We start from the raw sequence: 22,119 nt of genomic DNA on the forward strand, positions 1-22,119 counted from the left end.
GAGAGCCTCTCCCCAGCTCCTGCACAGTTGTTCAGCCCTAACAGCTGTGCTGCCTTTGGCCCGCAGTGGAGAGAGCCCGGTGTTGGCCGAGCGTCTCTCCAGCCCCGCCTAATGCTGCTGGAAGGACTCCCGGGGTGCTGCTCCAGCCCGATCCCCCTGCCTCACAGCCATGGGTAAGAGAACACAGAAGGCATCCACAAATGGAACTGAAAGCAAATTAATTTATAAAAAAAAAAAAAAGGGAAAAGGAAGAAAAAAGAAAAAATTTACAGAAAATTTTGAACAGAAGAAAGGTGCCAAGACGCAGAGGAAGAGAAACACGGGGACACGAGGAACAAAGGGCCTGGTGGGAGGGACCAAGAATTGGTGGAAAGCCTTGGAATCACTGTTGTCTTCACATCAGGGATGAAGAGGGGAGAGCTGGTACTGGGGGCACTGGAATCTGGGGAGCAGAGCTGAGCCATGAGCTGCCATCAGGGGGTTGGCATGCCCCTAGGTTAGGCACCCCTACCCAGCTGCTGCCCCAAATCCCAGGGAATTCCCCGCTACCAGCCATGATGGGCATGGTGGGAGGAAAAGGGGACAGAGTGACCCACCATGTTGTAAGGAGGTGCTTAAGTGCTTTTTTGACAATTCCACGTTTTTAAAACTTCCCATTCTTTTAGTGCTCCCCTCTCCGCATCTTCTGGGAGCCAGAGCCCGGGGAGGAGGCCACAAAGCCCCACGTGCCCTTTCTTCCTCCACTACCTACCACAGGAGTCCCCAAGACGTTTCCCCACCAAATAGACATACGCTGACATCAACTACACAGGAGACTTTTAAAAACACAAAACTGACATTCAGAGGGAAAGGGGTCATTGGCTGAGCTTGGGTGGCCTAAACAGCAACACTGAGGAAGCAGTGGGAGAGAGGAGTGTGGGAATAAATGGGGTAGCCGAGGGGTGTGGGGAGCTGACTCAGTCACTAACGAGGGGCCGGAGGAGACAGAGCCTGCACCCTATTCTATCAGAGCTCTCCCCAGAACCTAGATACCCCTTTCCTAAAACTCACCTCCCTCCTCCAAAAAATGTAAAACTTGGATTTTTCTCACTGGTTGGAGGGCTTTTTAAAATCTCTACTTCCTTTTAAAGGGCTTTTTTTTTTTTTCAATCCATAAAAAATGCAGTAGTTTTGTGGGGATGTACCCTTAACAGTGGTTAATTAGGACCTTGTAGAAACACCTTCGCCCAGCCCTTCCTTTGAGGGCAGTGTCCCCATCCTATCTTCTCTCCCAGACATTAGAAACATCTTTTCCACAGAAGTCCTTGAATCATCCAATGTAAAAATGCATGCCCCTGACAGGCACGGTGGGGGCTTTGGAGGGGCAGGAGGACTTTCCTTACATAGTGACGAACTCTCCAGGCTGGGGAAGGGTCCCAGTGGTGGGGACGGGGCTGTTCCTGGAACCTTGATCTCCATTGGGGATGAGGAGGGAGAGAGATGTCGGGCTGGCTCCTCACTGTGGGGGTGGCACGGGGGTGACTGTGCCTGGGCTCGGGGCCGTGGGGTCTGGAGGCAGGGGGGTGCCTGGGTCTGTGGAGAGAAGAAAGCTGCATCAGCTGAGGTGAGCAGGGGAGAGGTTCCAGACCCAGGCCACCAGACATGCAACCGGGCATGGCATGCAATGGACGGGAGATGAAAGAGCACCCCCATGGACAACTTCCTTTTCCCAGCGTTCTCTCCCACCACACGCTGGGAAAACTGCTACACCCCTAACTGTCCTCCTGCCCCCCAGGGAACTCTCTAAATGGGGCACTTGAGCGTGATGGGAACAAGCAAATGGGATGGCAATCATCATGCAAACAAGTAGCCGTTTTTCCAGTTTACAACTGAGATGCTCTGTGTCATAGGACTCCTCCGTGACCCACCAGTGAAAGGCCCCAGCGTCATCCCAGGGGGCAGCTGCCAGGCTGGGGAATGGTGGAGGACAGCCAGAGAGGCCCTTCCCTCCTGTATTCTAATTTTACCACAGCGTTCAAAAAAACGATCCTGGAAGCCCTAGTACCCGAGCCCCTTGCCCACCTGCCCTCCAGTCCACCCTGTGGAGCCCTCTCCCGCCCCTTGCCCCCTCCAGGACCCTTCTCACCTGGCAGTGGGCTGGCACTGGGCAGGAGGTTGCCCTGAACAGCTGCCACAATGGCAGGGCTCTGGGCTGCGGCGGATCCGAGCCCCGGCCCAAGAGGCAAAGAAGATGGCATGGTGGTGGTCGCCGGCAGGTTAGGATGTAGAGGGTTCGCCATGGACACAGGCAGGTTAGGTGGGGGGAGAGTGGCCGGGGCGAACGGGAGATGGTGGTGATGCCCATGCAGGTTAGGAGGAGGGGGGAGGTTAATACTGATGGAGTCGGCTAGGCTACCAAATGGGATGATGGATGGAGCAGGAGGGGGAGGCGGCATGCCAAAAGGCAAACCCAAAGGAGCATTACCCGCCACGCCTGGGTGCCCGCTGCCTGGCACTGCCCCTGGCATCATTGAGGGAGGAGTTTGTTGGTTGGGGAACGGTGAGGGGCCTGGGAATGAAGAGGAGAGATGGAGAAGATTGGAGGCATACAATCTCACTCACCAACTCACTCTCACAGTGAGGATAACCCAGTCACTCCTAGGCCACCTTCCCTTTTCCTGATACTAGAACTGAGTGATAAATCCTTGGAACAAAATTCCAAAAATCTGGCTCTGGGGAGGGAGCCCTGCTGACTTAGGGAATAGCCATGGTGAAGGAGGATCTGTAGAAACTGAGGTCAATCCTTATCTCCAGTCCTATCACACACTGCCTCTGAGGGGAACTGGAACATGCCCCAGAACCCTCCACTCAGCCAGAGTTCCAGAAGCCATCACTCACCATGGGGTCCAGGGGGGGGTACCCCTGGTGGGACGGCCCCAGGCTGGGGGGCTCCAGCTGGTGGCTGCTGCTGTGGCCCCACAGTTGACCCTGCCTGCCCAAGCTGTTCGGAGGGCCCCAAGCTTCCAGGAGGGGCCCCACTGCCCGCAGGAGCCGGGGCCACAGAGGCTGGAGCCATGGCCAAGCCGTGGACAGTGGGTGGCCCAGCAGCGCCTGGTGGTGGGATAGGCTGGGAGCCCGGGGGCAGGGCTGGTGGTGGCTGCTGCTGCTGTTGGTGCATCTGCTGGAAGTGCTGCTGCCGGGCCCGCATCTCTGCGTACTTCAGCTGCTCCATGTGGAAGGCTTGTCTGTCGGCCAAGAGCTGCTGCCTCTGGTACTCCAGCTGCCGGGGCCAAAGGAGTAGACTTAATCTGGTGGCAGCCCTTGTTCATTTTCAGCTCCAAAGCTTTGAATTTGTCATTACTTTCATCTGGAAACTGACCACCCACCCCCAAGTTCCTCTAGTCAAATCATGTTCTTTCCCTCCTTCAAAACTGAAGAAAAACTCACAATTCCTAGGAAGCCCTCCCAGATCATCTCACTAGCCTCTGAGCTTTGGCCTCTATTTTGCTCTCACTCAGGACTTTTATACTTGATTGGAAATCTCTTAATTTTCATTTGTCAGATACTTGAAGCATTAGCCAACTTTGCTGTCTCCATACTGGATATATGATATCTTCAATTGAGGAGTTCAGGATCAGAGTCCTTGTCTTCTACTTCTTTTATATCTTCTAAGAATCAAAATGATTCGACACCATGTCCATCCTATTTCCTTTCCAACTTTAACCCCTGGATCTGAAGCCCTTACCCTCTCATCATGCATTAAACCTGTTCAATCACTCAACAGTCACTCCACACCAAGTCTACCATGGACTAAGCACCCTTCAAGGACCTGGAGATGCAGCAAAGAACCAACAAGAACTTGACCCTGGGGCTGACATTCTGTGGGACCTCAGTCTCCAGGCTGTACCTGTGGGTCACTTGTCCCTAACCACCCAGGCTGGCTCCTCCTTCCCTGGTCTGGGCTAGTCTGCTCCACTGTGATGCCGTCAGCCTCAGGTTCTCTGTACTGCTCCCCTCGCCCTAAACTGCGGCCCAGCCCGGTGCCAAGGTGGGGCCCCGTCAACTCCCAGGGCACTCAACTCACTGCTTCTCGCTCCCGGTCCATGATCGTCTCTAGCTCCTCAAAGTGCCGGAGTTTGATTTCCAACTTTTTCATCTGGGTCTCCACCAGCAGGGCCACCAGCGATTTGATCTTCCTCTCCTCAACAGCAGCCAAGTGCTAAGGAAGGAGGGGTGGGGTGGCCATCAGTGGGAGGACCCAGCTGAAGATGTTGGGCAACAGAGAAGGGTGGTGTGGGGGCTGACAGGCTTTAAGACAGAACTTGCTGTGGTCACAACCCAGAAAGTAGCACAGGCTTGAGTGGTATTTTTTAAAGAACATGAAAAAAGAGTGGATATCAAAGGATAAGAAGAGGTCAAATAATTGAGAGGGTGAAAATAGGCCCAATCAGGACTTCCCTGGTGGTCTGGTGGTTAAGAATCCACCTTCCAATGCAGAGAAAGTGAGTTCGATCCTTGGTCAGGGAATTAAGATCCCGTAGGTCATGGGGCAACTAAGCCCCCGTGCCCCAACTGCCATAACCAGAGCCCATGAGCTGCAATTACTGAAGCCCTCTCGCTCTAGAGCCTGTGCTCTGCAACGAGAGAAGCTCACATGCTGCAACGAAGACCCAGTGCAGCCAAATAAATAAATTAAATGTTTTACAAAAAAAAAAAAACAAAACAGGCCTAATGATAAAGGCTTAAAAAAGATAAGAGATGACCAAGTGTCCCTCTTAGGATCCAAAGGGGACAGGAGGCAGGCCAGCATTGTGTAATGATGACAAGGCAGGCTTTCCTCCAGGTGCTGTGTGATGAGGAGCAGCACCTCCTTCCCTGGGTCTGAGGCCTTACCTTGGCCTTCACAGCGGCAGCAGCCAGGGCGGCGGCGGCGGCGGTGGAGAGGTTGCCCTCGCCAATGTCACGCTCCACCTTTGTCTTCCTTTCCCCCTCCGACTCCACCACTTCTTTCAGCACCTCCTCCTGCCCTTCCTTGGGCTCCTTCTCCTTCTCAGGATCCACTGGGCCAGGAAAAGGGTCGTGAGCCCTAGAGCCTGGCTTTCTTTCTGAACCCCAACCACCGTGTGAGGCTCACCTGTCGGGTCTCCATCACTCTTTTCTGACTCCTTCTCGCTGTCGCCATCCTTCCCTTTCTCATCGTCCTTCTTGGGTGCCTCACTGGTCTTCTCCTTTGCTTCTTCCTCCACAGTCCCAACTCCTTCTCGAGGTTCCTGGAGTCCCAGGGAAAGGAAAAAGGGGAGTGTCAGGGTGCTGGTTCGCACACAGAGGGCCCAGACCAGGAGCTGAGTTTACACCTCTTACTCGGGAGGGGGCCTGGATCCAGGATGCAGCCCCATCCAAGCGCAGCCCTCGCCTGCCCAAGCTAAGTGGAGCCAGCTCCCCTTCCCCGGTCCACACCGGACCCCTCTGCCTTCCCAGCCTGTGTCAATCCCGCTGTACCTTGGGTTCCTTCTTATCCTCTGTGGCCTGGCCCTCTGCCCGCGCCTCGTCAGTCCCGCTCTCCTCTGGGTCCAGGGGAAGAGGAAACAGGAAATGTCTGACAGTTGGTCTATAACACTCTTCCAACTGCCCCTTCTAGCCAAGATCTTACTGAGAGGACTAGTGGGGAGCCACGGTACCTAACGTAAAGCCCTGAGGAAAATAAACACCCCACCAACTCACCCCATTCGTCTCATGCTCTGAGGTCGGGTGGAGGCAGGGATGGTGTGGGGAGGCCAGGAGGCTGAGGCTGCTGGTAAAAAGGGAGGAATTGGGGAACACGGCAGGCCTTACCGATCCTCTCCGGCTCATCAGAGGTGGTCCCTGCGATGCCACTGCTTTCCAGGCCAAAGGCTGGGTCTGCCTTGCCTGTCACTTTGGCGGCTTCTTCCACTTTCCTAACGTGGGCCTCCACCAAAGCTGTGGGTACCTCTTCCTTCATTTTGGAGAACTCTTCTGTAAGACCCAGAGAGGGGGAGGCTGGGAGCAGGCAGGTAGGCAGTTATGGCACTCTCTGTGAGAGCTCCCTCACAAGCCCGGCTCTTCATTTCCGCCTGCGTGGAGCTGGACCATTGCCTGGGCTGATGCCAGCCACAGACAAGGCCAGTAGGGCAGTGAACTTGAGGGGGTTGCACGGTCAGAGTACCCAGCCTTTCAAATGCAAACCAAGAGGGCTGGGAGCCCTGCACGTTACCTAGGGCTGACTTCGCAGCAGCTGAGGCCACTCGAGGGTCGACGACAGAGGCCAGGAAGGCAACGGTGCTCATCACAGGGTTGCCTGACTGGCTGAAGGGGATAGGCTGGTAGGCCAGGGGGCCCAGGGAGGCCTCTGAGTCCTCCAGGTACGGGTCTTCGATGGGAAGCCGGAGAAAATGCAAGATGCATTCATCCTGTGTGCGGCTTCCCACGTGCTCTGACACTTTGTTCCAGTCATCTTTGTACATTTCCAGTGCCTGGTGGTGGTGGTGGAGACACAACCTCACTTACTCCAGTAACCACCTCCCTCAAAGGTCAGCATCCCCCACCCTGCTAAGCAGAGCTGCTTCAGAGCTCTCCGAGTTGTGATATTTATATACTCTGCCAGGCCCAAGGGGAATCTCCAAGTAGCAGTTGGAAAGGACAAGAGGCCGACAAAATGGTCTCAGTCCCTGCCTGGCAGCTGGCCCCTGGAGGAGTATGCGACAGGAGCTGGGAAGGAGAGAGACAGGGCAAGATCACGCCCTCCCCACTCCCAAGTGTGGCCGGCACCCTGGCCACTTCCCTTTCCAGGACTCTCCTTCAATGGCCCCGGTTACCTCCAGGAGCAGCAGGGTCTCCTGTTCTGTCCACTCTCGAGTGGCACTGGCTGCGGCTTTGCTCTGCAGGGGAAACACGGGTGGGTCAGCGGGAAGAGCCTGCAGCCTTGAGGAGCAAAAGAGCACCAACCCCAGGTGCCCACGGCCCTGTACCTTGGAGGGGACGTTCTTCTTCGTGTACATGTCTGTGCGCAGCCCGAAGTTCTGCATGTCTGTCGGTTTCTCCTTGCCTTTGTCAGGGAAGTTGAGCATTTGCTGGGAAGCAGAGTTCTGCTATTTGTGGAAGGGAAAGAGAGAGGTGACTCCGAGTGACTGCCAGGAGCCAGGGGCAGACAGAGAGAGAGGACAGACAGAAGGGGCTCCCTTCCCACAGCCAGGGACACCCCTGCGTGGACTTCCTCACTGCTGTAGCTCCTCTGATCTCACAGCTCTTCTTCCCGGGCAGGGGCCCCCCAATAAAGGGGCAAAGAAGCAGCCCAGCGGGGTCTACACCCCACCTACCAGCTCTGGCTTGCCCTTAGCCGTCTCTGGCACCAGGTCATCCAGCTCTTTGCCCTTTCGCCCAGCCTTGGTATCAGCATCAACCTGGCGGCCCTGGGGGACAGAGCTTGGTGTCATGCAGGCTGGGCACAAAATGACCAGGCTGAGGCCCTGGAGGCCTCAAGACCAAATGCTGGGCAGCCCGAAGCTCGGGGGGCACTCATGCCACAGTTCTGTATTCCCTGAATGATTAATTAGATCTGGAATTGGCATGATATCCATTTGTATTCACGTGTATCTTTATAGGTTCTCTTAGGAGCTGGACAAGTAGGTTCTAATCCTACATGTCTGACCCTGGGCAAGCCACATAACAATTTTTGTAATGTATGAAATGGAAATGGAAAAAAATGGAAGTGATAAAAATAATGAAGCAAAAATGAAAAAAATGCTGGAAATGTGACAAGGTTAAAAAATCTCATGCAACTGAATCATAAGCCATTTTTCTCTATCTGCTCCATCCCCTGCATTAGCCTGTCTGCTCCCCGAGGATAACAAGGATCTCTTCTCCCTCAGCGAGTCCTTGCAGTCTTAGGTACAAAGGCTGAGAGAGGGTGCTAAATACATGGGACTGATTCCTGTGGCCCTCTGCATCCCATGGAAAAGGAAGAAGCCTCAAACACTCCTGAAACATTACCCTAAAAAACCAGAAAAAGAAAAGTCCAAAGAAGCCCCAGTTTGCCCAGTTCCACCCCGTCCCCGCAGCCCCTCACTCTACCTGCGGGGTCTTGGGCTGCAGCGGCACCAGCCCGGATGGTGTGTCTGCCAAGACGTGGAAGTGAGAGGTGGGCGGAGGCCCCATGGGAGTTGGTCGACTCTCGGCATCCACCTGGTAGTTAATGAGACCCCACTGTTCTAGGAAGGCATGGACCCTGTGAGGAGAGAGGCAGAGACTGGGTCACACACGAGGAGAGGGCTGGGGGCACCCTCTTCTCTGTTCCTTCTACTCCCTAGGAAATATGGCCTCCTCCCAGCTCCTACACACCAGAGACAGCCAAGTCTCCACCTGCACCAGGGCCTCTCTCCATATCCACCCATCAGCTAAACATTGCTTCCTGCATCTCTCACCGGATAGGCTCCTTCACTACAGACATGCTCCTTCTTCCTCCTGCCACACTGCAGAGAGCGCCCTGCCACCCCCTAAGTCACCTTGACCCAAGCCTGAACTTGGCCTTTCTCTAGCAGTGTCTTTCCTGCTCATCCCCTATGCTCCTTGCCAGCAGCCTCTCTACTTCAGCCAAGAGGCATCTGTGAGCATTGTCCTTGGGCATCTGCCACCCCTCAGCTGCAGACCCACCTCATGATGGCACAGACATCACCCGCCAGGTTCCTGCGACAGGCAGTAGACGTGAGATACTCCTGGGGGTTTAGCCGGTAAGTATCAATCATGAAGTTCCGATAGGCCAGGTAGCTTAAAAGAGAGAGATATGAACGGTGAGAGGGCTGAGGGGTAGGGAAAATTGGTAAGAGAAGAACGACCTTCATGTGTGACAGAGAAGAATGCCTCATCCAACTCAGTACACACTGCGGTTCTCCTGTGTGCTAGACCTGAGGGGTTCAGACCCTTGATGGGATTTTTCATTAAATGAGTTATCTCCTTGGCTGTGTGTGCTTGGGGATGTTTCATCCAACTTTTTTTTTTTTGGCCATTCCACATGGCTTGCAGGATCTCAGTTCCCTGACCAGGAACTGAACCCAGGCCCTGGCAGTGAAAACCCAGAATCCTAACCATTAGGCTAACAGGGCACTCCCTCATCCAACATTTGAGAAAGAAATCAAAAAGAGAAAGTGCCCTTAATTCCAAAGGCAGATGTTAAAGGGAAGTCCTTAGGGGTGCCTCCACCTAGTTAGCAGGGCATAGCCTTAAGAATACATGTTTTGAAGGGGGAAAATCAAAACTAGGATTTGAACTAAGTTCAAATCCTAGTTCTACTATGATGGCCTTAAATTTTGGAAACTTAGTTACCTTAACTGTAAAATGAAGTGTCTGTTGAGAATAGAAAGGTCTGTAGAGATACAGAATAGTGCTGGGCACGCTGTACAAGCTCCAAAAATGGCAGCTATTGTGTGGCGTAACGTAAAGTTTGAGAACATGAGGCAGACTACAGGACTCAGACCCCAGCTTTATTACTCATGAGCTGTGTAACTTTAAGCAAGTGACTGACGCCCTCCGCGCCTCAGTTTCCTTGTCAGTAAGTTGAAGATAATAAGACCTACAGCTAAAGCTGATGTGAAGATTAAATTAGTCAAGGTATGTAGGATACTTAGGGTAATGCCTTGGAAATAAAGGGCACTCAATACATATATCGTTTGGTATTTTACACCCAGAGTGCAAAGCGTAAAGAGTTCTAGTTCTAACTCTGCCTGCAGATCAAGTTGAACTCATGTCATCTGTCACTACTGCCTCTGGAGAGAGCAAGGCTTCTTCATACACTGCTTTCCCCAGCAAGAGAAGGAGAAGAGAACCATACCAGGCTGTGGGGAAAGAAACATGGTGGAAGGGAAGGGGACCCCGGAGCAGGGAGATAGGGAGCTGAGGAATAGCTGGGAAGCCAATGCGTTTAGTCCTCAGGGCGCCTGGGCTCGGCACTAGCTCCCACCTGCCCACCCATATCTATCCTGGAACACTCCTAACCACAGAAAATCACCAAACTAAAGCCAGGCAGGTTTGGTCTGAGGAGGAGCCTCGAAGGACAGGAAGATGTCTGAGCCCCAGGCCCAGACTTTACAAAACACATCTCTCTATCCTTTAATTCACAGACTGGGTCTTAATAGTTCCTCTTCCTGTTTTTTTCTGTCAAAACCTACTCTATGGGACCAGTAATAGTCAGTTACACTTTAGCCAAAGAGATTACTTATGCTGGAGATATTTGCATTTTAGACAGCACAGGTTAAGTATGGATGGAAAGCTCTAAACCCTGTTAAAAGAAACAGAGGGAGGAAACACAGCTGAGCACAGGGGGAAGCAGATACTTGTTTTGAACAGAAGAGCAAGCTTCACACAGTCCCCAGCAGATCCCAGAGGGCAGTGGTCACAGTGCTAGGCTGGAGCTGCCTGTGGGCAGACAGCATGTCTCTGTGAGCCTAGCACAGTGCCTGGCTCATGTAGGGAGCTCAAGAATTGTCTGCCCAACTGGATCAGGAGGAGCCAATGGGGACAGGAGGAAGAGAACCACGAGCTAGAGTAGCTTACATTTCTGGAGTCTTGGACTTGTTCTTGCCATTGAAGAACTCAGGGAGAGCCCTCCGTTCGATGGCGTGAACACTGCAAGAGAAGCCAGGGTGCAATGAGAAGGCTCAACTGGAGAGATGGGACCCCAAAGATGAGAGATGGGACCCCAAAGAGAGGAAACGTCTGGAAGAAGGGGCAGCAAGAAGGAATGGGAAGCCTGGGTCTGAGAACTAGACCAGGAGCTGAACTGTACCCCAGGCTTGCTGGCTGAGGAAGAGGGAACTTGTTTGGAGGTGGGAGACGGAATATGCTGACTCATGGTCCAGGAAAATAACACTTTAGTGAGGAGCTGGAGGATCGATACCTGTTGTAGTCAAACCAGGCAGCATAGCTCGGGATGATGATGTGGTGGGTCTGCTCAGTCACGTTGTCCTCATGCAGGTCTGGGTTCTTGGTCTGCTCCCCCTTGTTGCCCGTGCTGCTCTCGTCCTCATCCTATGAGTATGGAGGCTGCTGGACTCTCAGCATTCTCGTTTAGCCCTTAGCAACCCCCTGCTTCTCCCCCACCCTGGGAATGTGGGCACTAAAGATGGGATGGAACAGAACAGTTATGGGCCCTGGGATTCAAAAGGCTCAGAGTTTTGAGCAACAGTGAGAATGAGTTCTAGGGTGGGAAGAGTCTGGGCAGTGGAAAGTTCTGGGTGAAAAGAACTTTATAAACACAGGGCAGAAACACAGGGAGAGGTAGGGGCCCTCTAAACTGGCTCTACCTTGCCTGTGGTCTCCATGCTTTCATCCTCTTGTTCATCTGAAAGAGAGAGACAGCAAGATAGAAGGTTGGTGCTGCCTGAGGGTCTGGAGAACAAGTGCGCTTTTGGAAAGGCCCCGGCAGGCCAGGGGCAGGGGTCGGCCTCCCGCCCCCACCTCTAGGCTCTGACTGCCTTGCCCCGAGCGCCCCATCTTACCCAGGTCAGTCATGGTGCCTCCTTTGACTGGGGCGGACTCCGAGTCCTTCTTAGTGTTGACTGCCAGGGGAGAGAGTCATTTTAACAGACAGGTTCTGTCTAAATCAAGCCCTCGCCTCTCCACTGTGAACAGTTCCAGAGAGCTCACTTTCTCCCAAAGCTTGCTCCATCTGATTACAAAATGTAATAGCTTGCTCCAGTCACAATCATTCTAGAGCTTGAAACTTTTCCCCTTCCCCCATCAAAGATTCATTTTACTCAACCTTTTTCTTATAAAGAAGCATCTTCTACTCTACGAACATTCATCAATCACTCTTGTCTTTAATTGCCCCTTATCTCCATCTAGAAGTCTATAAGTTCCTTCTGGACTGACACAGTCTGACCAAATCATTCTGCAGAGGAGTGGCTGTATCTTAAACATTTTTGAAAGCAGAGGACATTTTTCTCCACTGAATTCATACACAGAAGCTCACCCGAGAAAACACAGAGAGGAGAGCTGCTCTGATGGAAGAAGGGGTGAAAGCTGGAACTCCTCTCTCAGTGGCCTTCCCACCCTACTCCTGAAACCCACTCCTGGATGTCTGTGGAATACAGACATAAAGCAGTACTGCAGAACAGTAGTCTCCAAAGTGGGGATGCAAAAGAGAGTTCACTGGAATATAGGCCAAGAATATTAGAACCTCTATTTTTTAATCTTATCCTCTACATTTTCCTGATTTTACATAACGTATGTGTTTTATAATGTTCCTAAAAGTAGTGGTGAACACTACATGTGTATAATTTGTGCTCAAGTGTATCTTACTGAAATTGAAAGTGAAAGTGGCTCAGTCATGTCTGACTCTTTTCAACCCCATGGACTGTAGTCCATGAAATTCTCTAGGCCAGAATACTAGAGTGGATAGCCTTTCCCTTCTCCAGGGGAATCTTCCCAACCCGGGGACTGAACCAAGGTCTCTTGCATTGCAGGTGGATTCTTTACCAGCTGAGCCACAGGGAAGCCCAAAAATACTGGACAAGGTAGCCTATCCCTTCACCAGTGGATCTTCCCGACCCAGGAATCAAGCCAGGGTGTCCTGCATTGCAGGCAGATTCTTTACCAACTGAGCTATCAGGTGTGTAATAAAAAAAGTCTGGAGACAGCATGGCCCATGACTCAGACATGGAAATGAAGTTAGAGGACTGTCTGTGGTGATGACAATGACTTCAATAACCAGCTGACGTGAAGGGTAAGAGTCTCTATACCTGGAGCTGGGCCTGGCCCATACCTGTCTTGGGCAATGTCACCTCTTCCACATTGGGGACCGGTGAGGGCTCATCCATGTCCTTTGTCAGGTCTTCTTGCTCCTCCTCTCTGTGGCCTCGCTTTGACTTGGTGTAAGGTGTTGAAGGACTGTAGAGGAAAGAGAGTGAAAGTGAATCCAGGCATCCTTGGGCAAGGAATGCCTGGAAGGTGAGTTCAATGGAAAGGAAGCAGGAAAAGCTCCCAAAGGGACTGTGAGGTACCATGTGATAAACATAAGTAACAGTGCTGTATGGTGCACACGACAGTTGTTAGCAGAGTAAATCCTGGGCTTCCCTGCTGGTCCAGTGGTTTAAGAATCCACCTGCCAATGCAGGAGACACAGGTTTAATCCTTGGGCTGGGAAGATCCCACATGACACGGAGCAACTAAACTCCTGCAACACAACTACTAAGCCTGTGCTCTAGAGCCTGCGAGCCTCAACTACTGAAACCTCTGTGCTCTAGAGTCCGTGCTCTGCAACAAGAGAAGCCACCTCAATGAGAAGCGTGTTCATCACAATTGAGAGTAGCTCCTGCTGGTCACAACTAGAGAAAAGCCCATGCAACAATGAAGACCCAACACAGCCAAAAAATGAAAAAATAAATAAAAATTAAAAAAAAGAGTAAATCCTGAGGGTTCTCAGAACAAGGAAAAAAAATTTTTTTACTTATTTTTCTATTTCTTTAATTTACTATCTACATGAGACAAAAGACGTTTACCAAATGTACTTTGATAATCACTTCACAATGTACATAAACCAAATCATGATGTATTCCTTAAACTTCTACAGGGCTGTATGTCAGCTACATTCCAATAAAACTGCAAGGAAGGGACTTCCCTGGTGGTCCAGTGGTTAAGAATCCACCTTCCAATGCAGGGAAGTGGGCTCGATCCCTGCTCCAGGAACTAAGATCCCACGTGCGGCAGGGCAACTAAGCCCATGCCACAACTACTAAGCCTGAATGCCCTAGAGCTTGTGTGCCTTAACTAGAGAGCCCACGAGCTGCAAGGAAGATCTTGAGCAACCTTGAGTACTGTAACTAAGACTAGATGCAGCCAAAAATAAATTAATTAAGAAAAACAACTGCAAGGAAGAAAAAAGGGAGAGAAAACCCTGACAGCAGAACTGAGCAAAGAAGAAACTGATCACTACAAAGTAAGTGGAAGAGGCAAAGAGACCTTTCATCTGCAGATTAAGCTCTCTTTGAGTGACCAGGACCGGAAGTAGACACTGGATAGCTAAAGATCTCCTCTTCCCTTGTAGGCCAGCGCCTGGTAGTTAGTTATGGGAGGGGATTAGTCCTTCCTTCCTTAACCAGGGAGTGGACAGAGCAGTGAAGGCAGGGGCCGGTTAGGGGCTGGCCTACCCTTTCTTAGCATTCTTCTTCTTGGCTTCTGGGGTCGGTGAAGGTGAGGGGGAGCGCTTCCTCTTCTTATAGTTCCCCCCCTTCTTGTCCCGTCGGTCTGAATCTGGGCTGTTCACCTGCCCGTTGAAGAATTGGGGCAGATGTCAGCCAACAATCTCCAACGAAGATTGTTCTGAGACTTGGGCTAAGGGCTCAGGAGAAATGAAAAAGAGTTTTCACCTCATCTGTCAGCGTCTTGGCTGAAATCTTCTTTCGGCGGGAGACAGGGTTTTTGTCATCATTTACTTCGTAGTCTTCCTCATTCATCCATTCATTGAAGGTGTCTGTGTCCAGGATCCATTTTGCATGAACCTGAAGTACAAAGGCAGACTGTCCTGGGGAGAGGCCTGGAAGCCCTCGTTTTGTCTGGGGACCCTTAACAGAGGAACCCAAGGGCCCAGGAGCCTCTCTGTTCACCTCCAAGAGCAGTCTGGCCCCGGTATTCTTCTTGGGGGAGGGAGGGCGGACAAGGAAAGCTCACCTTCCTAGGTTTCTCAGGAGTTGGAGCGTCTTCCACAGACGCTTCAATTTCACTGGCTGGGATCCACGTGTCATAACTGCCATGGGAAATTGAGCGTGAAGCACAATCAATGGGATAGAGTTGTGGAAAAATAAAGGGCAAACCTTTTACTTTTTCCATTTACAAAAAGTATCGGGTTGTTGGGTTACTTTTTGTATGGTTTGTTGGGTATGATTGTTTTTTCCAATTAATATTGGGATTCTTTTCACTATATAGTAATAAAAATGATTACAAAACGTTTCAAAAATAGAAAGAAATCATCCTAACACAAGCACTGTGACATTCAATATATGTTTTCCCCAGTAACTTTTTTCTACAATTTTTTTTCCTATTATTTTGTTTTTACATAATGGCGATGATACATGTCATTTTACATTCTACTTTTTGCAATACCTACTTATAAATTATGTATGGTATCTCTATCACTTTAAATACTGTAAAATAACCCACTGACTAGATATATAAATTTGCTGAAACATTTCCCCACTGTTAGATGTTTAGATTATTTCTAATGTTTACTTACCGAAACTCATACTAGGATAACCATCTCACACACAAAGCACCAATCCTTTTAGCCTAAGTTTTGTCCAGTAAGCCCAAATTCTTCCCACAGGACAGACAAGAGGGCTCCCATAATAGGTGGGAGAACAAACTAACAGAGCGAAAAACAACCCTCAAAAAGTGCCTTCTTGCTTTACTAGATGTTCTAGGGCTTTTCAGTCTGGCTCTTGTACTTAAACTTGTCCCCAGATCCCATCCTCACCTGTCAGGATAGTAGCCCCAGTGCAGAAGAACCTGCTTGTCTCTCTTCATGACTGGCCGTACCCATTCCTCTGAGGACAGAGACAGAGCAGGGTGAGACATGAGCTAAAAGGGTATATATACTAAAGAACTCTGTATACAACACCTGCTGCAGCAGGGCATTTGGGAATACGAACAAGGGTGGTAAGAAGATTCAGGGTTCTAAGGAGGGAGGAGCCCAGGCACTGCACAGCTATTGAGTGGTCCTCCATCTCCCAGTCCAAGCCATCCACTGCAGTGACCCAAGAAAACCCAGGTCTCACCTTCCTCCAGGTTCCCTGGAACGGGATACACAACGTGGGAGGCACTGTTCTTATCCTCAGTGACTGTTCCCTGGATGACATAAAGAGAAGCAGGTAAGTGTGGTCCTCTTTGAATTAGTCATGAATGTAAATAAAGCAAAGTAAGATTTAACCACAGATCTGCCTTCATAATCATATGGTATCAGAATGGTATGAAAGTTGGTTTGCATTCTCTAAATACACATCGGCTGAGTGGCAGAGAGAAACGGCTGGGACTTTGCTAATAATGGTGAAAAATCAAAGAATTTTAAATTGCTACAGATAAACCTCTGAAGAGATAATCTGTTACACATGGGAAATGAACAGTCAAGTTTATGTCCCTGTATGTCCCAATGACAGCTGCTTGTTATTACAGAGTTCCAGAGAGCAAAGATCTCATTTATCTCAAATCAGGCAATCTCTAGCTCAGTGGAATAGATGCTTTTCCCCTCAGGCCTATGCAGTCTCTAGGAACAGTGATCTAAACCTGCCAAGAATGGGAATGGGAGAAACAGAGAAACAGAAACAGAGGCTTAAAGCTTTAATTCTAATATTCTTCCAAATAGGTAGGGCTACCGTGGGGCTGCTTCTTGTATGCCAAACATCAGAAAAAGAGTCATGGAGTTTCTAAAACCTCTCCTGACCCACCCACTCACCTGATGTCTCTTGATAATGTCTTTTAATTTCCCTAGCAGTTTGGGTTCAATTTCTGGGCACAGAAAAATGTTAGGTCGAGACAGGCAATTATTCTGTGGGGAGAAGAAATAAGTGGGATGAGATTACAGGGAAGGGGTGTTTGGGATTCTCATCCAGGGAAGGGAGATAAGTGGGGGAGTTCTTGACTATTACCTGCACCAAGGACTTCTCAATGGTCATGAACATTTCCACATTGCGGTCCATGCGTGATGGATTTTGGAAATCGTAACGCCGCCTTATAAAGAAGCAATAATCTAGTGAGTGGTATAGCTCAAGTCTGGGGACAAGGTTAGCATATGTGGTTATTTTAATATGGGAGATTAGGAGGCAATTTTGCCTTCAGCTGTGCCAAAATCGCCTGGGATCTGGGGTTCACTGATCTCAACTCCACAAATCACTTTGTACTTAGTCTGAAAGGACAAAGAAAGGCTTGAGATGTCAACCTAAGAATCCCTTTTCCTCTACAATACACACACTGACATACATATACATATTCACTCATTCTTAAAGACTCTTGGCTCTGACTCCCAGCCACTTTTCTGACCTAGCAGGTCAGGTCTGCTGATCTAGCGAAATAAAAGACTTGCAAGAATGTCTACCCTCTCCCACCCCACAAAGACCCCAGGGAATCATAAAGGGGGATTTCCTTTAAACTAAATGTAAGAAGTACAGAGAGAAGAGAAGGCATCTCACCATCCCTGGTCACTCTTGAATTTGTAGGCAGCTGCAAGTATGTGGCACAGGGAGCCTCCTGCTTTGAAATCTAGGAAACATTTGATCTACAAAATTGAGACAGGGAAGAAGTATGTGATAGTTACATTCTAAATTCTGTTATGATTTAACAATCCTTTCACAAAATCTTATGCTGAACTGATCTTCCTCTCAAAGCTGGAATTCTTTAACCCCTGTGCCATTCTATCTTGTAGCCTAGAAGAGGGGAGAGAAAGAAACCAATATGCACAAAGCCCCACTCTGTCCCTTACTGGATTCCCTTTACTGGGTTACCTCGTTAATCATTACAGGTTATACCTACAAGGTAGGTATATTAATCCCATCGAGAGATAAAGGAACCAAGACTCAAAAGGCACAAATGGCTTGTCCAAGATGACAGAGACACCAAGTGGCAGAGCCAGGATTTGAACACAAGAGCGTGCAAATCCAAATCTCACATGTTTTCACCATACCATGAGTTTCATGACTGAGTTTCGATACTCTGAGATAACCTGTTGCAAGAACTATTACTAGGACAAAGGGGATGGTAAACTGGGGGCTCTGCCAAGCCAGTAACACCCCAGCCAGGGAAAGGGATGGTAGGAAGTCACCCAAACCTCAAAAACTAGAAGATTTACAAAAACACAAAAGACAACTCCTTCTCAGATTTGCCCCCTTGCTTTTTGCACTCACCGGCAGTTTAGTGAGCGGTGCATTGCTGACATGTTTGCCAAAAACTTCTTCCTGAAATTGTAGCAACTGTACAACCAGGCTAGACAGGGACTTGTTGGTGGGTGGTTCGGCTTGTATATACTGGGGAACAGGGAAAAGGAGAGAAAAACAGACCCCAAATCAATTTTCCACCATCTCCCTTATTTCTTCCCCAGGAGCTCTGGAAGCATCTGGGATAGAAACAGTGTCTTCTTCCCCCACATGCCTAATCTCTTAGAAAGAAAATGGCAGAAGGAAGGCGTGAGGTGCCCCTCACCAAGAAGATGACATTCAGCAGCTGCCTACTACCAGTACCAGTCTTGGGTGCTGGCGGTATAGGCAGCTTCCTACTCTCCCTCAACTACACCCTAAAAATGGAGTTGCAGGATACCAATCTTTAGCCAATGGCACCGAGAGTTGTAAAACTGTGAAGATTCATAGGGATCAGGCCACAGAAGCAACATCTGGAATGCTCTAAGGGAGACAGCAGTCTACTTCTTTGAGTAATGGTGTGGAAGGTCAAGATTCCCCCTATAATACAGCCTGATAAGAAAGGTGCAAAGAAGCAATATAGGGCGCATGTCTTCACATGCCCTCCTAGAAGGGAAAAAAGACAGCTACTGCCCAGCCAGGTGGGAAATAGCAAGCCAGTATCTACCCTTCTTGAGGAAACTGTATTGGACGCAGGCAAGCCTGGGCCTTCTTAAATATTTCCATATTATGCGACCTAGCATCCTAGCCTTCAGTTCTCATGTAAAACTGTGCGAAGAGGCTAACTTTACCTTTTGATCCCCTTCCTCAACCCTGCCCATAGAAAAAAGTGCACCTTTTGGTGGGAGGTGTAAAGAGATCCTTGAAAGAAAAGGTAAATGACAAAGAGCTAAGAGCTTGACAGCTGAACTAGGTCACAGGCTGTCAATCCCCCCAGGGCCAGACACTAAGCCCCTAGACTGATCTCCTGTCCAAAAGGTCAAAGGTAGACACCTGGGAGCCAGAGCCTCACGCTGGTGTAGACAAGCCACAGACTCAGCAGCTGTTGGTCAAGCTCTGAAACCCAGAGAGACCTCTGAGAACAGAGCCAGACTCACAACCAGGATCAGAGGGGCGTTCTCCACCGGCCCATCACACTTCTGACAGGTTGCAGAACTGAGCAGGAAGAACTGGGGAGCTGAAGGAAAGTCTGAGAACCTCTTATTGGGGGCAGTGAGAAGGAAGAGATGCAGACCCTCTCCAGAGAAAAGCCCTACGCAGAGATGTTCCTTTCAACCAGGCCTAAAGACAAAGACATCACCAGGAAGAGGTCTGGTATAAGACAGGTAAGGTTTGAACCCTTTGTTCACTACCTTATTATCTCCTGTTACGGGATGGGGGACTCCAGACACAAACTGCATCCTAGTCTCTGAACCCCAAACCCAAGGCAATGCAAGGCCAGGTGGTGGGGTGATTTCATTGTGAAGTTGAGCAATGGTTTTAGAAGGGGTAGCTAGCTGCCCAGGAACTCCTATACCCTGACTCCCAAAGAGGTTCTGTTATCCCTTGTACGGAGATGGGGGGCGGGCGGTAGACAGGTGATCGCGGGGCGGGGGCCTTTTTCAGGCTGGTGAGCAATCGAGGGCCTGCTCTGGGGCTGTTTATCCTCCGGCTTTCATCATCTTTCTCTGAGCATACACAAAGCACCGGCGAGGCCTCAGCCCTGCTGGTACCTGGCTCCGTGGGGAGCTCTGGCGGGCACCGTGGCGGGCACGCTCGGGTGTGTGTGTGGGGGGGTACATTCGGCACCCGTCCACCCCCGACCGTCCCTCCCGGAAAAGCCCGGAAGGCGATGCTTATGGAGGGTGGGCAGCTGGCACCGGGACCCGCCGGGCCAGTGGAGAAAAACAAGGGGCAGAGGGCGCAGCAGTGGGGGCGGGGGCTGGAACCAGAGGCGGGGGTGAGGGGGGGTTGTTAAAAGAGGCTGGGGGAGGGGCGCGGGGCGGCGGAGGGCGCGCTGGGGCCGCTCCGGGGGCCGCGGGGGAGGGGCCGCGGGAGGGTGGGCAGGGGCTGGGGGTGGGGGGAGCCGCGGGGCCTCGGTCCCTTTGTCCCGCCCCCGGCCCCCGCGCGGCCCTGCCCGCGTACCTTCTTGTAGTTCTTGCCGAGCCACAGCCGCACGTTGTCGAACTGGGTCACGGTGTCCGCGGCCTCGTAGTACTTCACGTTGGGGCCGCCGTCCTTCTTCCGCACCGCCATCTTCTCGGGCTCGGGCCCCACCGCCGCCCGCCCCGCTCAGCTCAGCTCCCGCCTCCTCCGCCTCCTCCTCCGCCCGCCTCCCGCCGCCTCCCGCCGCCGCGGCCGCCGCCTCCCGCCGCCTAGGCCGGCCCCGGCCCGCGCAGCGCCCCCTGCCGGTCGGCCGGACGCGGTGGCGGCGAAGAGCCTGGCGCGGGGCGGACCCTGGCGGCCTCCCTGGCGGCGGCGGCGGCGGGCGCCGCCGGAGCCCTAGGGAGGAAGCTGCTTCCTGGAGGGGGCGCACACTCCCCTGAGATCGCCCTTTACCTGACCTGAAGTCTTTTCTTGCCTCTCAGCCGGGGGAGTGGGGTACCTCTCTATCCTACCCCAGGGGGATGCCGGTCGCCTGAGGAGCCCCCAGCCCAGTCCTCAGTGGTCCTCACCTTGCACATTTCTTAACCCCACAAAGCCCCTAATCCCGAGGAGCCTTGGACCCGTTTCCGCAAGAAGTTTCTTCCTTTCATCCATCCCCAGGAGTGCCCCGTTTAAACTCCTTCTGAGCCTCCCTCGCCCCTAACGCCTTGTCCCAGGTCTAACCCGAGGAGTCCCCTAGCCGCCACCCCGGGGACCCAGCCCCTCCTCTCCAACTGCTTTCCTCTGCAGGCCTCGCCAATGCTTGCTAAACAGCTTTGTGCTCCTTGAGACCCTCATCTTCGTGGGGCGAGAGACCCTTCCTCCTTGGGTCACCCGATCCACCCGACTCTCTTCCTTTGAGCGGCGTGGAGGCAGAGGTAAGGAGCGGAATGTGAGGAGGTCACAGGCTATGTGTTTGGGCTTGGCCCAACTTCCCGTTGCCACCAGCCGCTCCAGGTCGTTGTACGGACCCTTTCTGTAAGTGCTCGGTGAAGGGCGGCCTTGGAAGTCACGGTGGCCGAGTGGTTAAGGCGTTGGACTCGAAATCCAATGGGGTTTCCCCGCACAGGTTCGAATCCTGTTCGTGACGGGCGCTTTTTTTCCCCCTTCAGGGTGTGTGAAGGAAACCTCTTGGCTTCCACCTGTCTTTCGTGCCCTTCCCTTTCTGTATCGGAAACAGAAGCCAGAATGTCTCACCCCTGGATTTGGGGGAAGAAGGGGGCTGAGGGTGACCACAAGAAGCGTTTAATGATGTACAACTGTATTGGCTGCTAGAATACAAAGCACTTAGAGAGTTCTGTAACTTCAGGTTTGCAAGCAGTTTCGACATACCTTGTTTCATTCTTTCGAGAGGGCGTAGCAAAAGATTTGGTTCAAGAAGGGTTAAGTTTTGTTCGGGAATGTGAATGCTAGTTGTGCTTTTAATAGTCAAAACTGGAGTTTCCAGATAAAGAGGGCACCTCTGAATTTAATGACCAGACGTCACATCTTGTAGGTCTCTGTACCGTGAAGATCCTGGAAACAAGGCGTTCTCTCACAAGGATTTCCCTGAGGTGCTACATCTCAGGGATCACAGAGCTTGTGAGGAATAATCTATTGAAACATCAACACTGCCAATCTGGCTGGAGCCAGAGTGTACGAAGATAACTCACTTTTTATCGTGTGCTTATTATGTGCCAGGTAGTGTTCTAAATTCTCCGTGTTCCAAGTTCCTAGCTAGGGAATTGATCCTTCTCCAGCCCTCCTGTACTCACCTCAGCCGGTTCTTCCTCTTCCCAGTTTCTCACTGTGGGGAATATCTAGGATTCTTGTTGAGGATGTTCTCTTTGTATTTGATTTCTTGCACAGCCACAATCCCAAGAAGATTCCCCAGAGGGCAGGGATTCAAAGGTAATTCATAGAGTTTTTTACACATTTTTTGGAGTTTCCCACCTTTCTGCCATTCTCATGCTGTCTCATGAGATATGCAAGCAGAGTTTCATATCTAGCTCATGCTGCTCTTTCCATTTATGCTGTTTTTTCCTTGCCACTGCCTCCCCCCACCATACCGCTATCCCCCCATACTTTCCGTCCAGCATGTCTCTTTACCTGCTCTTTGAGGTTCTTGATT

The 22,119-nt window shown here is 51.2% G+C and overlaps 1 protein-coding gene and 1 non-coding gene across 8 annotated transcripts; one reads left to right on the plus strand and one right to left on the minus strand.

Moving 5' to 3' along the window:
• Positions 1-201: 201 nt before the first annotated feature.
• SMARCC2 (SWI/SNF related, matrix associated, actin dependent regulator of chromatin subfamily c member 2) lies at positions 202-20,187 on the minus strand. Of its 7 annotated transcripts, none has more exons than XM_055577709.1 (30): positions 20,010-20,186; positions 17,877-17,996; positions 17,166-17,251; positions 16,626-16,707; positions 16,433-16,525; positions 15,759-15,828; positions 15,458-15,527; positions 14,656-14,731; positions 14,355-14,486; positions 14,136-14,251; positions 12,752-12,876; positions 11,487-11,546; positions 11,292-11,329; positions 10,886-11,016; positions 10,543-10,614; positions 8,647-8,760; positions 8,068-8,221; positions 7,314-7,406; positions 6,966-7,082; positions 6,813-6,875; positions 6,212-6,470; positions 5,812-5,973; positions 5,479-5,543; positions 5,114-5,249; positions 4,873-5,039; positions 4,064-4,198; positions 2,878-3,259; positions 2,465-2,548; positions 2,126-2,191; positions 202-1,572 (listed from the first exon to the last, which is right to left on the minus strand). In XM_055577709.1, exons 1-30 carry the CDS (start codon positions 20,118-20,120, stop codon positions 1,496-1,498), a joined length of 3,456 nt encoding a protein of 1,151 aa, XP_055433684.1. In that variant the 5' UTR covers positions 20,121-20,186; the 3' UTR covers positions 202-1,495. The 7 variants fall into 7 exon arrangements, with proteins under 7 accessions (XP_055433684.1, XP_055433677.1, XP_055433649.1 ...); XM_055577702.1 differs by having other exon boundaries at positions 6,966-7,085; XM_055577674.1 differs by having other exon boundaries at positions 2,126-2,548; positions 20,010-20,187.
• An 830-nt stretch (positions 20,188-21,017) lies between these two features.
• Positions 21,018-21,099, plus strand: TRNAS-CGA (transfer RNA serine (anticodon CGA)). Its single transcript has one exon. It is a non-coding gene; the product is annotated as a tRNA-Ser (tRNA).
• The last annotated feature ends 1,020 nt before the right edge of the window (positions 21,100-22,119 follow it).

Source organism: Bubalus kerabau, chromosome 1, assembly GCF_029407905.1.
Source record: "Bubalus kerabau isolate K-KA32 ecotype Philippines breed swamp buffalo chromosome 1, PCC_UOA_SB_1v2, whole genome shotgun sequence".
Lineage (NCBI taxonomy): Eukaryota > Metazoa > Chordata > Mammalia > Artiodactyla > Bovidae > Bubalus > Bubalus kerabau.

Excerpts from the sequence above, each read along its gene's own strand:
- SMARCC2 (XM_055577667.1), bottom strand. The coding sequence starts at position 20,120 with ATGGCGGTGCGGAAGAAGGACGGCGGCCCCAACGTGAAGTACTACGAG. Across the intron at positions 17,997-20,009 it reads TCGGCAAGAACTACAAGAAG|TATATACAAGCCGAACCACC; the intron begins GTACGCGGGCAG and ends CCTGTTCCCCAG. Across the intron at positions 15,829-16,432 it reads ACATTATCAAGAGACATCAG|GGAACAGTCACTGAGGATAA; the intron begins GTGAGTGGGTGG and ends TATGTCATCCAG.